General features: G+C 49.2%; 1 protein-coding gene across 1 annotated transcript in view; it reads right to left on the reverse strand.

Moving 5' to 3' along the window:
- LOC147092853 (solute carrier family 22 member 6-A-like) overlaps positions 1-7815 on the reverse strand; it is an 89284-nt gene extending 81469 nt beyond the window's left edge. The window contains exon 1 of the mRNA XM_085976110.1: positions 7234-7815. Within this exon, the coding sequence (XP_085832236.1) occupies positions 7234-7635 (402 nt within the window). The 5' untranslated portion in view covers positions 7636-7815. The remainder of the gene's footprint in view (positions 1-7233) is intronic.
- Between the last annotated feature and the right edge of the window lie 5203 nt (positions 7816-13018).

Below are 13018 nucleotides of genomic sequence, written 5' to 3' on the forward strand. Positions count from 1 at the left end.
CATAGATAGGATGGATGCTGAGGAGCTTTTTCCCTTAGTAGAGGGGTCAATAACTAGGGGGCATAGATTCAAGGTAAAGGGCGGGAGGTTTAGAGGGGATTTGAGAAAGAACTTTTTCACCCAGAGGGTGGTTGGAGTCTGGAACTCACTGCCCGAAAGGGTTGTGGAGGCGGGAACCCTCACAACATTTAAGAAGCATTTGGATGAGCACTTGAAATGCCATAGCATACAAGGCTACGGACCAAATGCTGGAATATGGGATTAGATTAGACAGGGCTTGATGGCCGGCGCGGACATGATGGGCCGAAGGGCCTCTATCCGTGCTGTATAACTCTATGACTCTATGACTCTATGTGTTGGTGTAGGGGTTACGGGGATCGGGTGGGATATGTGTCGGTGCAGGCTCGATGGGCCGAAATGGCCTCTATCTGCACTGTGGGGTTTCTGTGATTTCTGTGAACCAGGACCTCCAGTGCTGCATCAGAGAACCTGTGCGCCCTCTCCCTCGGTCTCTGAGCCATCCTGAAACCTGCTGTTGTATGTCAGCCAGCCCACTCTACACCTTCAGTGGAAGTTGGCGCGTGGAGCCCACATATACTGCTCCACGAAAATTGCATGTAATCGGTGCTCGAATGCTCAACCTGCAGGTGTCTGATTTAGCACCCCAGGAAAGATCACATTACGGTAATCAGCAATTAGGCCCAAAATAACGTGCTAAAAGCAGACTTTCAAACAGGCATGTCTTATTAGCACAGCACCCGTTTAGCGCCTGTTTTCACTCTTTCACCAAAATACCCCTCCCAATTTGGTGTCATGCCCAAATTTTGAAATTGTACTTCTGATTCCTGAATCCCAATTATTAATGTCAGTTGCGAACAACAGTGGTCCCAACACCATTCTTTGTGGAACCCCACTTCCCACCTTTTGCCGATCTGAGTAGCTGCCCATAACCCCTGCTCTCTTTTTCTGTTTTGTTGCCACCTTACGATGCATTCTGCCACCTGTCCCCTGACTCCACACGCTTTGACCTTAGTCATGAGTCTACTATGCAGTACCTTATCGAAGGCCTTTTGATAATCCAAATATATAACGTCTACTGCATTACCCTTGTCTACTCTTTCTGTTACTTCTCCAAAGAATTGAATAAATTTGATCAAACACGACCTTCCCTTTTGAAATCCATGCTGACTACTCTATTATATTTTCGGTTTCTAGATCTTTTTCCATTTGAGTAAAGATTCCATTATCTTTGCTACCATCAGCATTAAGCTAACTGACCTATAGGTCCCTGGACTTATAGGAATAACATTAGCTGTCCTCTGGCACTATTCCCTTTTCTGATGAACTTTTTATCTATCTTCTATATATATAAAGCGGCTCTTCTGTCTGTCCCGATGTCTGTCTGTCTGTCCCTCCGTGTTCTATACGTTTGAAAGTTACAGAGCGTACCGACGCGCGCGTCGCCTCAAAAGAAAGCTTGCGATTCCGGACCGGTCATAGGCGTATTTACGTTTCGGCCGGACAAAAATCCCGCCCGCGGTATCCCAAAAACGTTCAGCGTTCCACTCATTAGCATCTCATTAGCGACCGTGTGACGTCGAGGTCCACCAATCGGACGGCAGGTTCCTTCCTACAGTTGAGTGTCGAGTGACTCGACGATTGACCAATCCTACGCTTCGGTGACCTGACTGGTCGACCAATCGGTGTGTGTGTGGGCGGGCCTTATCCTTCTGAACCGAGGTGAGTGGACGCCATGTTGATTTTTCACAATTTTTTCCCCCACACTTTCTGTGTGTTAGGGAACTAAGGTAAATATTTTAATGATGTGTTAGGGAATTAAATAACAATTTAATAGGGGGGGGGAGAGCCTCGGGAAATCGTGGGGGGGGGAGAGCCTCGGGAAATCGCGGGGGGGGGGGAGAGCCTCGGGAAATCGCGGGGGGGCGGGGAGAGCCTCGGGAAATCGCGGGGGGGGAGTAGAGCCTCGGGAAATCGCGGGGGGGGGGGAGAGCCTCGGGAAATCGCGGGGGGGGAGAGCTGATGAGTTTTAAAAAAACAAGAGGCCGCCAGTTGCGCGGCCGCCTTGACGACGCCACGCATTCACACGGCCCCCGTTACCCCGGCAACGGGGCACGCCGGCGGTCTTGCCTGCTCCCCGCGGGCCGCCTCGCACTGACCGCGCATGCGCCGCCCGCACTGACCGCGCATGCACCGCCCGCACTGACCGCGCATGCGCCGCCCGCACTGACCGCGCATGCGCCACCCGCCCGCCCGCCCACAGCGGCCGTCCATCAGCCGCGCGATACGCGGGGGACCTCAGCTCCGGACCTCAGGCGCTAGGCAGGGGGAGGGGCCGGAGAGAGGGACAGAGGGGAGTGGGGGCGAGGGAGGGGAGGGGAGGGAGAGGAGGGGAGGGAGAGGAGGGGAGGGAGAGAGGGGAGGGAGGGATAGGACAGGGAGAGGACAGGACAGGGAGAGGGGGGACACACAGGGGCAGGGAGACCAAGCACCCCAAAATTGCCCTCGCAACGCGGGGCTCCCCAGCTAGTATTTATATGTAATAGTACCTCTGCTATCTATCCCTTAACCTCTTTTAAAATGCGTGGATGCAATCCATCTGCACCAGGGGTTTGATCCTCTGTAAGTTTGATTAGTTTATCAATTATCTCCCCCCTTTCTATCTTAAATATCTTTATATACTTTTTTGATCTCTTCTTCCAATGTCATGTCCACCATGATAATCTCCCTGGTAAACACTGAGGCAAAGTAACTATTCAATATTGCTGCCATTTTGCTGTCATTACCTGTGAGTTTACTTTGTGCATCCCTTAGTGGTCCTGCCCTATCCTGATTTTTCTTTTGTTATTTATTTGCCCGTAGAATACTTTACTATTTCTTTTCATTTTCCTTAATAATTTAATTTCATAGTTCTGCTTTGCTTTCCTTATTTTTTTAACTCCTTTCCTAACTTTTTTGTATTCCCTTTTCTCATCTTTCCTTTATTGCCAATGCACTTAGTGTATGAATTTTTCTTCAATTTCAATTTTACCCTTATCTTTTTATTCATCCATGGTGTTTCATTATTGGCTTGTTTGTTCTTGTTTTTTAGAGGAATATATTTCTCCTAAACTCTTGATAACCATTTTAAATATTTCCCATTGCTGTACTATCACTTTGTCTGTCAAATAAAAATTCCAGTTTATCTTCCCTAGTTCCATTCACATCCCCCTCAAAATTATCTTTTTGTCCAATGTATTACTTTAGTCTTTGTCTTACTTTATTTGGAATTGTTTGAAAAAAACAATGGGCTCGATTTTCATTCCCGAGGCGGGTTGGAGTTGGGTTGCGTGGTGGGCGGGTTCGGGAGCCGCTTCCGGCGGGAACAGCTGCAGAGTTGCGATTTTTATTAAAGTACCTTGTTAATTTCATGGAGGCGCGCTGGCCGGTCCAATGAGTGGGATCGGGTCGGCTGTCCGCCTCTGATGACGTCATCATAGAAACTGCTTTTAAAGCTGCTATCCAGCCTGAGCCTTTCCATTGTGGTTTCCTGCACTTCTTTTCAAAGCTATGACTTCTTCCAGAGGCAAGGCAGCTCCTCGTTTTAATGATGAGTCCCTCCAAGTTCTTGTGGATGCTGTCAGAGGGCGCAGGGAGATTCTCTTCCTTCCTGCCGTAGGAAGCCTCCTCAGCAGACCAAGGTAGCCTGGCTGTACATTGCTCAGGAGGTGAGCGCAAGGTGCATTTATGCACGCTCCTGGATCCAGTGCCGCAAAACGTTTAATGATCTTGTGAGAACATCAAAAGTGAGTATCCCATCTCACTTGCCTTCACTCTGCTTCCCTTCCCTTCTCATCAACAGCACTCTGCTTTGTAAACCTCCTCCTTCACATCCCACCTTACTCTTACTTCCCTTGCACCCTTTCCTATCCATCTCTGTCTCTGCACTGAATCACTTCAGCAGCCTGCCTATGCACCGCTTAGACTCGTTCTCACTGTCATGCAGTGACAACAACTAACAACGCACAGGGAGCTACCTTCCTCTTGGCACCTTACCCCATCTTCGTCTCACTTAAAGCTTCTATGGTAGGGATTAATCACACTCACTCCATCACTGTGGCTGAAACACCACTTGTGTCCCTCCTTGCAGGAAAAGATAGCCCACAATAAGAGGGAGAGAACAATGACTGGAGGAGGAACACCTACCCTTGTAACATTCACCAGTGCTGAGGAGGCAGCAAACGAGATTGTTGGAGGTGGTGAGGACCTGGAAGTGGGCGATGGAGAGACGGGCATGCTAGAGGAAGCTGGTGACATAATAGAGTTTCATCCCTCTCAGAAAGCAATGGAATATGATGTTCATAGAGAATCGCTTTGTATCATCTGCTCAAAAGGATGTGTCTGCTATATCAATATCAAACGTCTAATTCAAGCCTTTACTCTCCCACAGGACAATCGAGTGCCCCCCTCCCCATGATCCAGGACAAAGAGCCGGACATCTCAGAGGAACCTGAAGCGACAGCAGTGGAGAGTCCTCTGCGGAGGTCGCAGGACTCTCCTAGCTCTGCTGAGCTGCATGCAGACGCTGTGCCTCTGGGGCCATCCAGAAAAAGAGCGGTTTGTGAAATACAGGAACAAGTGCAGGAGTCTCTGGAGGGTTTGCCCTCCAGGGTTAGTCCGAGTGTGGAAAGAAGTGTGGAGGAGTCCATCTCTAACATCAGCACTGCCGTGGTGGAGGCAATGGTGCATGAACGCACCACCATGGATAGGATGGCAATCTCCGTGGAAAGGATGGCTACCTCAGTGGAAAGGATGGCTACGGCCATGGAGGAAATAAGTCACCAGAGTCAGGAAAACCTGGTGACTGTTCAGAATAGAATGACATCTCTGGAGGAGCGACGGGCAGCTATTGAGCAGAGAGACCAGAGTTTCATGGACGTCCTTTTGAGGAGGACTGCCAGTGCAGATACGGGTCTTCACGGCCCCCCTGAAGTGCAACAAGGTGCTCTCCTGTCACTTGCTAGCACTGAGGTGTGGCTGACCCATGAGAGGGATGTTGTTGGCAGGACAGAAGGAAGTGTGGGCTCCTCTCAAAGCGCTCGCACAACCATGCCACTACGGAGCCCTCGGTCAGAGACCCACTTTGCAGAAACAACTGAGATGGCCGTTTCAGCCCTTGCACAGCCGCAGGAAGACCAGACTGTTGAAGAGCCCTTCCAGGCTCCAAAACCCAAAGGCCAAAGGCGTCTAAGCAGGCGCAGCATCCTAGTCAGCAAGGTGCCTCTACATCTGGGGAAGCACCACGTAGAAGCATGCGTAAGAGAAAGATAAAGCACCTGCAGCCACAAGGGGACTCACTTGGGTGATGTTTCTTTTTTTTCTGACTGTTGCTGATATATTTTGTCATGTGTTAAAGATAAATTATGTCAAACAGTTGATTGTGTGGCCTATGTGTTCTGGGAAATGGCAAAAGTGCATTGAGGGTCCAGGGCGACTTGCATTTGTAATGCTGATGGTAAAAGTGATAGGAAATAAGAGGGTATAACAGAGATGAAGTATGACGTTGGACAAGTGTCGCCTGCAATTACAGAGCCATATGGTGGCCACCTATGGTTGAAGAGTAAGCTTATGGTAGTGTGGCATGGCAGTGTGCATACCCTGGTTGACGGGCAGCAGTGAACTGGAGGGATGCTGCATTGGTCACAACAGGCTCCCCTCATCCTCCTCCTACTCTTCCCAGGAATATCTGCGCTGAGCCACGCGGCTGCTACTCCCCCGATTATGAGGACCAGGATGAGAGGGCATAAATGTTTGCCATCCCTTTGCTATAGATTTCATTTGAGGTAACAATCTTTCAAGCGCACAGTCGAAATGTCCTGAAATAATTCCATCATGACACCCTGCAGATGGGTGTCAACTTGAACAGTCAGAAGGTCAGTAGATGTGCAAAATGTTATCCCATACCTACAACAGCAAAGTTGTTGCATTTGAATGTCAGCCATGTTTCAGGGGCGCTTTTAAAGCACTCCACCAATGCATACAAATCATGTCCTCCAGCAACTCATCTCCTTGAACCTGGCCTGTTTCTGACTAGTCGGGAAACAGGAGCCAGAAGCAGGGAAATGGGAAACCACTATGAAAATAGGATTAGCAAGGCAGTTAACAGGCTGTTAACTGCCTTCACTATCTGTCCCACCGGTTGGAGACGGGGTCAGTTTGGGAGTGGCTAAACAGAAACTCAGGAAAATCGGGTGGGGGCGGGATGGAGGCGCGTTGGGTGTCTGAAGCCATTTTTCCCAACAGACCCACCTCCAAACCCGCCTCCCCAATCTGTTTCCCACTGGGAATTTCCCAATCTAAGGTATTTGGAGGACAACAGAGGGATGCCAGACAGGTTAGGCTGCACAAGAGGTGCTCTGTGCCCTTCCATCAGCATCCACACACCCACATCTGTAGAGAAAAAACAAACATACCTCGCTTGAGCAGGTTATTAGTGCATATGAAGGCTCCTATTCCCAAAGAAAGCCGGGACAGCAGATCCGATGCACCAGTTGAATACGTGAATGGCTACTGTTGGATGTTTCCTTGGTTTCCAGGTGATCAACAGCCAACACACCCTGATTGGTGGTGCCACCATCCACACCTGCCTGGCAATAATTGTGGGAAACTGCCATAACAGGGTCTTCACAATCTACTTTTTAATTCATTCCCTGTTCCTAAACGTTGCTGGTAAGGCTGGCATTTTTTGCCCATTCCTAGTTGCCCAGAGAGGGTGGTAATCGGCCTTCCTCTTGAACCACTTCAGTCCATACTTTTTGTAGTGGTTTGATATAACTGAATGGCTTCCAAGGCCACTTGAGAGCTAACCACACTAGTGTGGGACTGGAGTCACATATGGGCCAGGTAAGGTAGGCAGGTTTCCTTTCCTAAAGGACATAAGTGAACCAGTTAGGTTCTTAAAACAATCACGCCCAGGTCAGGCAAAGCATGTAGAGTAAAGCTTGCTCTACTCTTCCCCAACATTGTGCTTCAATCTCAACCTTAGCAGAGCACTCCTCCTGTACCAGCGGGTCATTTTCCCATTTCCACACTCATACCTGAATGTTTGAACTGAACACTCCTCTTGGGTGTCAGATTAACCCAGTGCATACACATCCATTGAAAGAACTCCCTTCAGTTCCACATTATACACAATGCTATTCAAACCTTAAGTAAAATAGACATTCTCAGTCGTACCTCGCTAACTATTGTAGCTTTAAACTCGGAGTCGTCATACGTCCACCCGTCAGTGCACATCTGTGTGTCGTATTCGGTCCCATTTCCCCGCGTCTTGTTGAGATCCAGAAGGTGCCACTGAGGTGAGGAATACACACGGCATTTCTCCAGCTGCTGCTCCTGGTCCAGAGGGATGAAAACCCGGAGAAGCTCCTCTGTCTGCGGCTTGTCTGTTACATTAATGTACCTCGAGCCATTCGCTTCCAAACGGATCCTACAGTGATGATTGGGTACAGCAGCCACAAAGTTCTGAAGCAGATTGTGGCTAGGCATCAACACAATTGGGAATATCATCAAAAGTAGCTGGATGATTTGGAATTTTCCCACACTTCCAACAGTCTCCAGGATATCAGCAAAGCCCATGGCTGCGGACGACAGACGGAGAGATCGTTAATTGCAGAGAGACTGTTAATGACTGGGGTTGTTCACTTACTGTGTATCTTTGGCTGTACTGAACAATAGTACATAGATTAACTAATGCTTCATCTGGTGATAACACAGTTACTTTTTCACTCTAACGTGCAAACCTTTGCGTGCGTTATTGGTCAAAGCTATACTTGTAATTAATATGTAGAAAGATCACAAGATACTTATGGATAACTAAGACTCCTTGGCCAATATTAATTTATCCATGTGGAACAACCCTGCATTCCTCCCATTGCTGTACCTAATTGTTTCTTAAATGATTACTGGGTTTTTGCCTTCAGCACGCTGCCTACAAGTCCGTGCTGCATGAAAAAGAACTTTTTTATATCAGTCCTCAAGTTACCTTTGACTAGTTTGAACCTTCGTCCCACTGTTGAATTTGAAGCAGTATTCTAGATTAACCTTTTCAATACCATTTATTGTCTTAAATACCTTATAAAATCACCTCCTTTTCAGGCTAAAAAGTTCATATCTCTGCAGTTTTTCCTCATATCTCGGAGCCCGCCCCCACCCTCCCCCCGACACGAGGGACCAGCCTCATGGCTCTTCGCTGCACTACCTTCAGCGGTTGAATGCCTCCCTTGTATCTCAGTTGTTTTCAGCCAATTTGCTATCTTCACCTAAATTTTTCCCTGAATCCCAACAGATTTGAGATTAGTTAGTAATCTTTTGTGTGGATCTTTGGAAGTCGATGTGCACAATGTCATAGGGTTCACCACAGTCGATTTGAGTTGTCACTTCCTGAAAGAAATTAAGGAGGTTAGTCGGGCAGGATCTTGCCAGTCTAAAGCCTTGTTGACTACTCTTCACTAGGTTATTGTTATACAGATAATACTCAAGTTTAATCCTGATAATCAGTTCCATTATTTTACATGTAAGTAAGACGAATGGGTCTGTCGTTGCCTGTATCTGTCCTGCTCTCCCAGTGTTAGCTTCTTCCTGGGGTCCTGTACACAGATGTCTTTCAGGGTTACTGTGCCCATACCCACCTCTTGATGACCTTCTACCTTACAATCTGTCCCATTTAGGACTTGGTTATTTCTTCCCCACCCTGCCAACATTTGGGCGACTGACTGGCAGAGTGCACTGGCCAGCAGGCTGCCCATTCCGGGGGCAAAGAGGCCGGAGCCTTTTGGAGGCCCAGTCCTCATTTAAATGGAACCGGCGAACTGTGGGCGCCTGACAGGTGTCCCCGATGCAGCTCAGGGCCCTTGTGTTTTTTTTAACTTCAGGCTGGGTGGGTCGTGATCACCGAGGGGGAGCCAGAATGCTGTGGCCCAGATTATGTTTGTGGGGCCTGAAGGAACACTCCTGCTCCTTCTGGCCTCACAAAAATCATTTAAAACCTAACCTTTTCAGGGCCTCTTCGACTCCTTCAGCAATTCATCAGCACATTACAGAATCACAGAAACCTCACAGTGCAGATAGAGGCCATTTTGGCCCATCGAGCCTGCACCGACACATATCCCACCCGATCCCCGTAACCCCTACACCAACACATATCCCACCCTATCCCCGTAACCCCACGTATTTAATCCCCCTAACACTAAGGGTCAATTTTTATCATAGCCAATCAACCTAACCCGCACATCTTTGGACTGTGGGAGGAAACCGGAGCACCCGGAGGCAACCCACGCAAACACAGGGAGAATGTGCAAACTCCACACAGACAGTCACCCGAGGCCGGATTCGAACCCGGGTCCCTGGCGCTGTGAGGCAACAGTGCTAACCACTATGCCACCGTGCATTACACTGCGGACTTTCTCTCATTTTTCCCAGCAATGTGTCTCAACTCCAACCTCAACATAGGTTCCCTCCTGTCCACTCCCCATTCTCACAGCTGAGAGGTGAGATTATCCCAGTGCATATATATCCTTTTATCGAACCTCCTTCGGTTCCACATTATACATAATGTTGTTGAAATGCAGTCTTAAGTAAAATAAACATTCTCAGTCATACCTCACTGACTAGTGTAGCTTTAAACATATGTCCACCCGTCAGTGCACATCTGTGTGTCGTATTCGGTCCCATTTCCCTGCGTCTTGTTGAGATCCAGAAGGTGCCACTGAGGTGAGGAATACACACGGCATTTCTCCAGCTGCTGCTCCTGGTCCAGAGGGATGAAAACCCGGAGAAGCTCCTCTGTCTGCGGCTTGTCTGTAGCATTAATGTACCTCGAGCCATTCACTTCCAAACGGATCCTAGTGATGATCGGGTACAGCAGCCACAAAGTTCTGAAGCAGGTTGTGGCTAGGCATCAATAAAATTGGGAATATCATCAAAAGTAGCTGGATAATTTGGAATTTTCCCACACTTCCAACAGTCTCCAGGATATCAGCAAAGGCCATGGCTGCGGACTACAGATGGAGAGATAGTTAATTACAGAGAGACTGTTAATGACTAGCGTTGTTCACTGGCAGAGACTTGCTGATGGAGAGATTGTGGGCTCGATTTTCTCAATGGGGAGCTTTTGGAGGCGGGACACCCACCTTTTGGGTTGTAGTCCCGCCTCCATCGACTTGTGGCCAACCCATGCTATTTTCCCTTGATTGACCTTGTTAAGCCCGCCCAGCGGGCTCAGCAGGCCAATTAAGGGACACCTGGTTACTGGTGACATCAGCGATTGACATTTCATCTGTCAAGAGCTTTTGACAGATGAAAAATCAGCGTTTGACAGCTCTGTGAAGCTGTCAAACACTGACAATCTGTCTTCTAACTTGAGTCCTTCTACTCAGATTCAGTTAGAGGGCTCTCCAGACCAGAAAGCAGAGGCTGCAGCTTTTGACAGTTCAGCGGCCATTCTGCTTTCTGTGCCGGTGAACTGAAGGACTCCCGAGACCTGAAGGGAGGAAGCCTGCAGGAGAAAGTAAAGGTAAGTAAAACTTATTAAAACACTTTACACTTACCTCACACACTTACCTCTGCACACATGCACCCATCAGTCACCTGCACAACAGACATTTCGACCCCTCCAACCCCTGCAGACCGACGGTCCGCCTCGCTAACTTGGCGTGGTTTGGAGCCGTCGGACAGCCCACACTTCAGGGCTAAAAATAGGGATTAGGTAAAAAACTGCCTGTTAACTACCTGTTAACATGCAGATAATTGGCACTAATCCCCTTCCCGCCTCGGGGAGGCGGCTCCCAGCACAGATCGGGTACCCGCCTCCTGGGACATTGGCACGGGGGCGGGATGGGTTCCTGCCCCCCAGATTCTGCAATTTTCCCACCACTCACGCCTCCAAACCCGCCTCCTCGGGCTTGGAAATTCGAGCCCTGTCTGTCTTTGGCTGTACTGAACGTTACGTAATGATTCATGTACTGATGAGAGACTTTTTGGCCCAGAAATTTGTTTGCCGCCGAATTTGGACGCAGTGATCGCGATGTGCTAGCAAACCTCGCCCGTTCGGAGGACTGCAGGCAGCACCCGAACTTCATGCTGCCTGCTCATTTCCATGATTGTGGCATTCAGCCCAGCACAAATCGCGCTGCTGCGTGGCTGAACACTCAGCTGAGTCCGAAGTTTGTGCGAGGCTAGCACCAATTAAAGCTCGCCTGAACTACTTAAAGGCAGTCTGCACCTCTTAAGGGGGAGGTGCATTCTGCCTACAGCAGATCATTCAATTGGCTGAGGAAGACAGTGGAACAAAACAATTAATGATGGCATAACAGGGGAGAGAGCGTGTACCAAGGTTATCCGACGCAGCACTGGAGGCCTTGGACAGAAGGTCAATAGGAGGAGAGAAGTCCTCTTTCCACAGGATGCCCTCCAGACAACAGAGCAAAGTACAGTGGGAGCAGATAGCCACTGCAGTGAATGCCAGCAGTGTAACCCCAGGGACGTGGAGGCAATGCAGGAAGAAGTTTAATGACCTCACACGAGTGGCCATGGTCAGTGAATTCATCTTCAAATGCCATCTCACGCAAACTGCACCACAAGCCTCACACACTGCTGAAATCACCACACCCCCATCACTAACCTACCAACAATCTTTATTAATCACCTCACATTCATAGCTTCACCTCATCCTCACACACTTAGTACTGCTGTAAGCCTCACACTCACATCTCACATTTTGCACACACTGTCAGCTATTCAACTATGGCAGGCACATCACCCAAACACATTGCACCACAGTCACTGACACACTTCCCTTTCTCTTGAAGGAAAAGGTGGCGCATAACCGGCATCAGCAGAACGTAACTGGCGCGGGACAGGCTTTTCTGCATCATCTCACTGTCATGGAGGAGACGGTGCCGGCGATTCTTGGGAGAGGCATAGCTTAGTTGTGGCCAGCAGCGGGGCAGAAAGAGTACAAAATGCCAGGATCCTCATATGTTAATCCTGCTTCTCACGTCCCACTTCCCCTTCATCCCTCAATCTCTTATTTACAATCTGCACATGGTGTAAGCATGCAGTTCTTGTTTCCCCCCCGACTCCCCCTCACCACAACCCGACTCTTATGCCTTGCTCATTTCAGAGACCCAAGAAATCCAACCTGCTCAGCCAGTGGTTGGAGAAGAAGAGGGAGAGGAGAGTGATGAAGAAGAAGAAAGACCATCATTCGATCTGACAGTCACAGCCACCAGCTCATATACTGGCACTGTGCGGAGTTTAGAGGGTAGCTTAGAGGCGGGATCTGCACGTGGTGAGTCACCGGGCATGAGTGGGCTGCAGCCAGGGCAGAGGGAAAGGGTAGTGCAGGTGCCAGCTCCCCAGAGGGCAAAGTTGCACACGAGTTCTGCTGCAGAGGCCTCAGATGTGAACTAGGATTAGCTGAGGCGCTGCCATGGGGGAATGGCAGCGGCTCTGTGGAAGATGAACGTGCTGTCCTCTCTCAAGATTACAGCATTCATCCTTCCACCACTGCCACTCCGCCAGTGCCATTGTTATTGCCTCAGCCAGCTAGCCCGGACTGCTGCCACCCATGCTGAGATGGCGCAGTGCGAAGCAGGGCCCTCTAGTCCCAGAGCTGCTCGAGGTCGTCCTCCAAGGCCCTCTGCAGTCTCCCCCACTGAAAGTCAGAAGCCTTCCACTAGCCATGCTGCATGTGATGAAATATTCCATTCATCACTGCCTGTGACTGTGGTTGGTTTCAGGTTTCAGTTCCCTTACCTCAGTTCCGTCTCCTCACCATTGTATTGTATATTGTAATGTATTGTGTGTAGGGCTCCGCCCATACCTGGCCCCTATGTAAGCAAGCTCAGTCTGGCCTCATATCCAGTACTGCAGACCTCCAGATGGAAGATACCTCTCTCCACTGCGTGTTACCTTCTAAGTTAATAAAAGCCTTGTTTTGTTTCGCTAACATCGAGTCTCG

The sequence above is a fragment of the Somniosus microcephalus genome, unplaced genomic scaffold (genome assembly GCF_052327205.1).
Source record: "Somniosus microcephalus isolate GS21.2 unplaced genomic scaffold, FLI_Smic_1.0 unresolved_chr2, whole genome shotgun sequence".
Classification (NCBI taxonomy): Eukaryota; Metazoa; Chordata; class Chondrichthyes; order Squaliformes; family Somniosidae; genus Somniosus; species Somniosus microcephalus.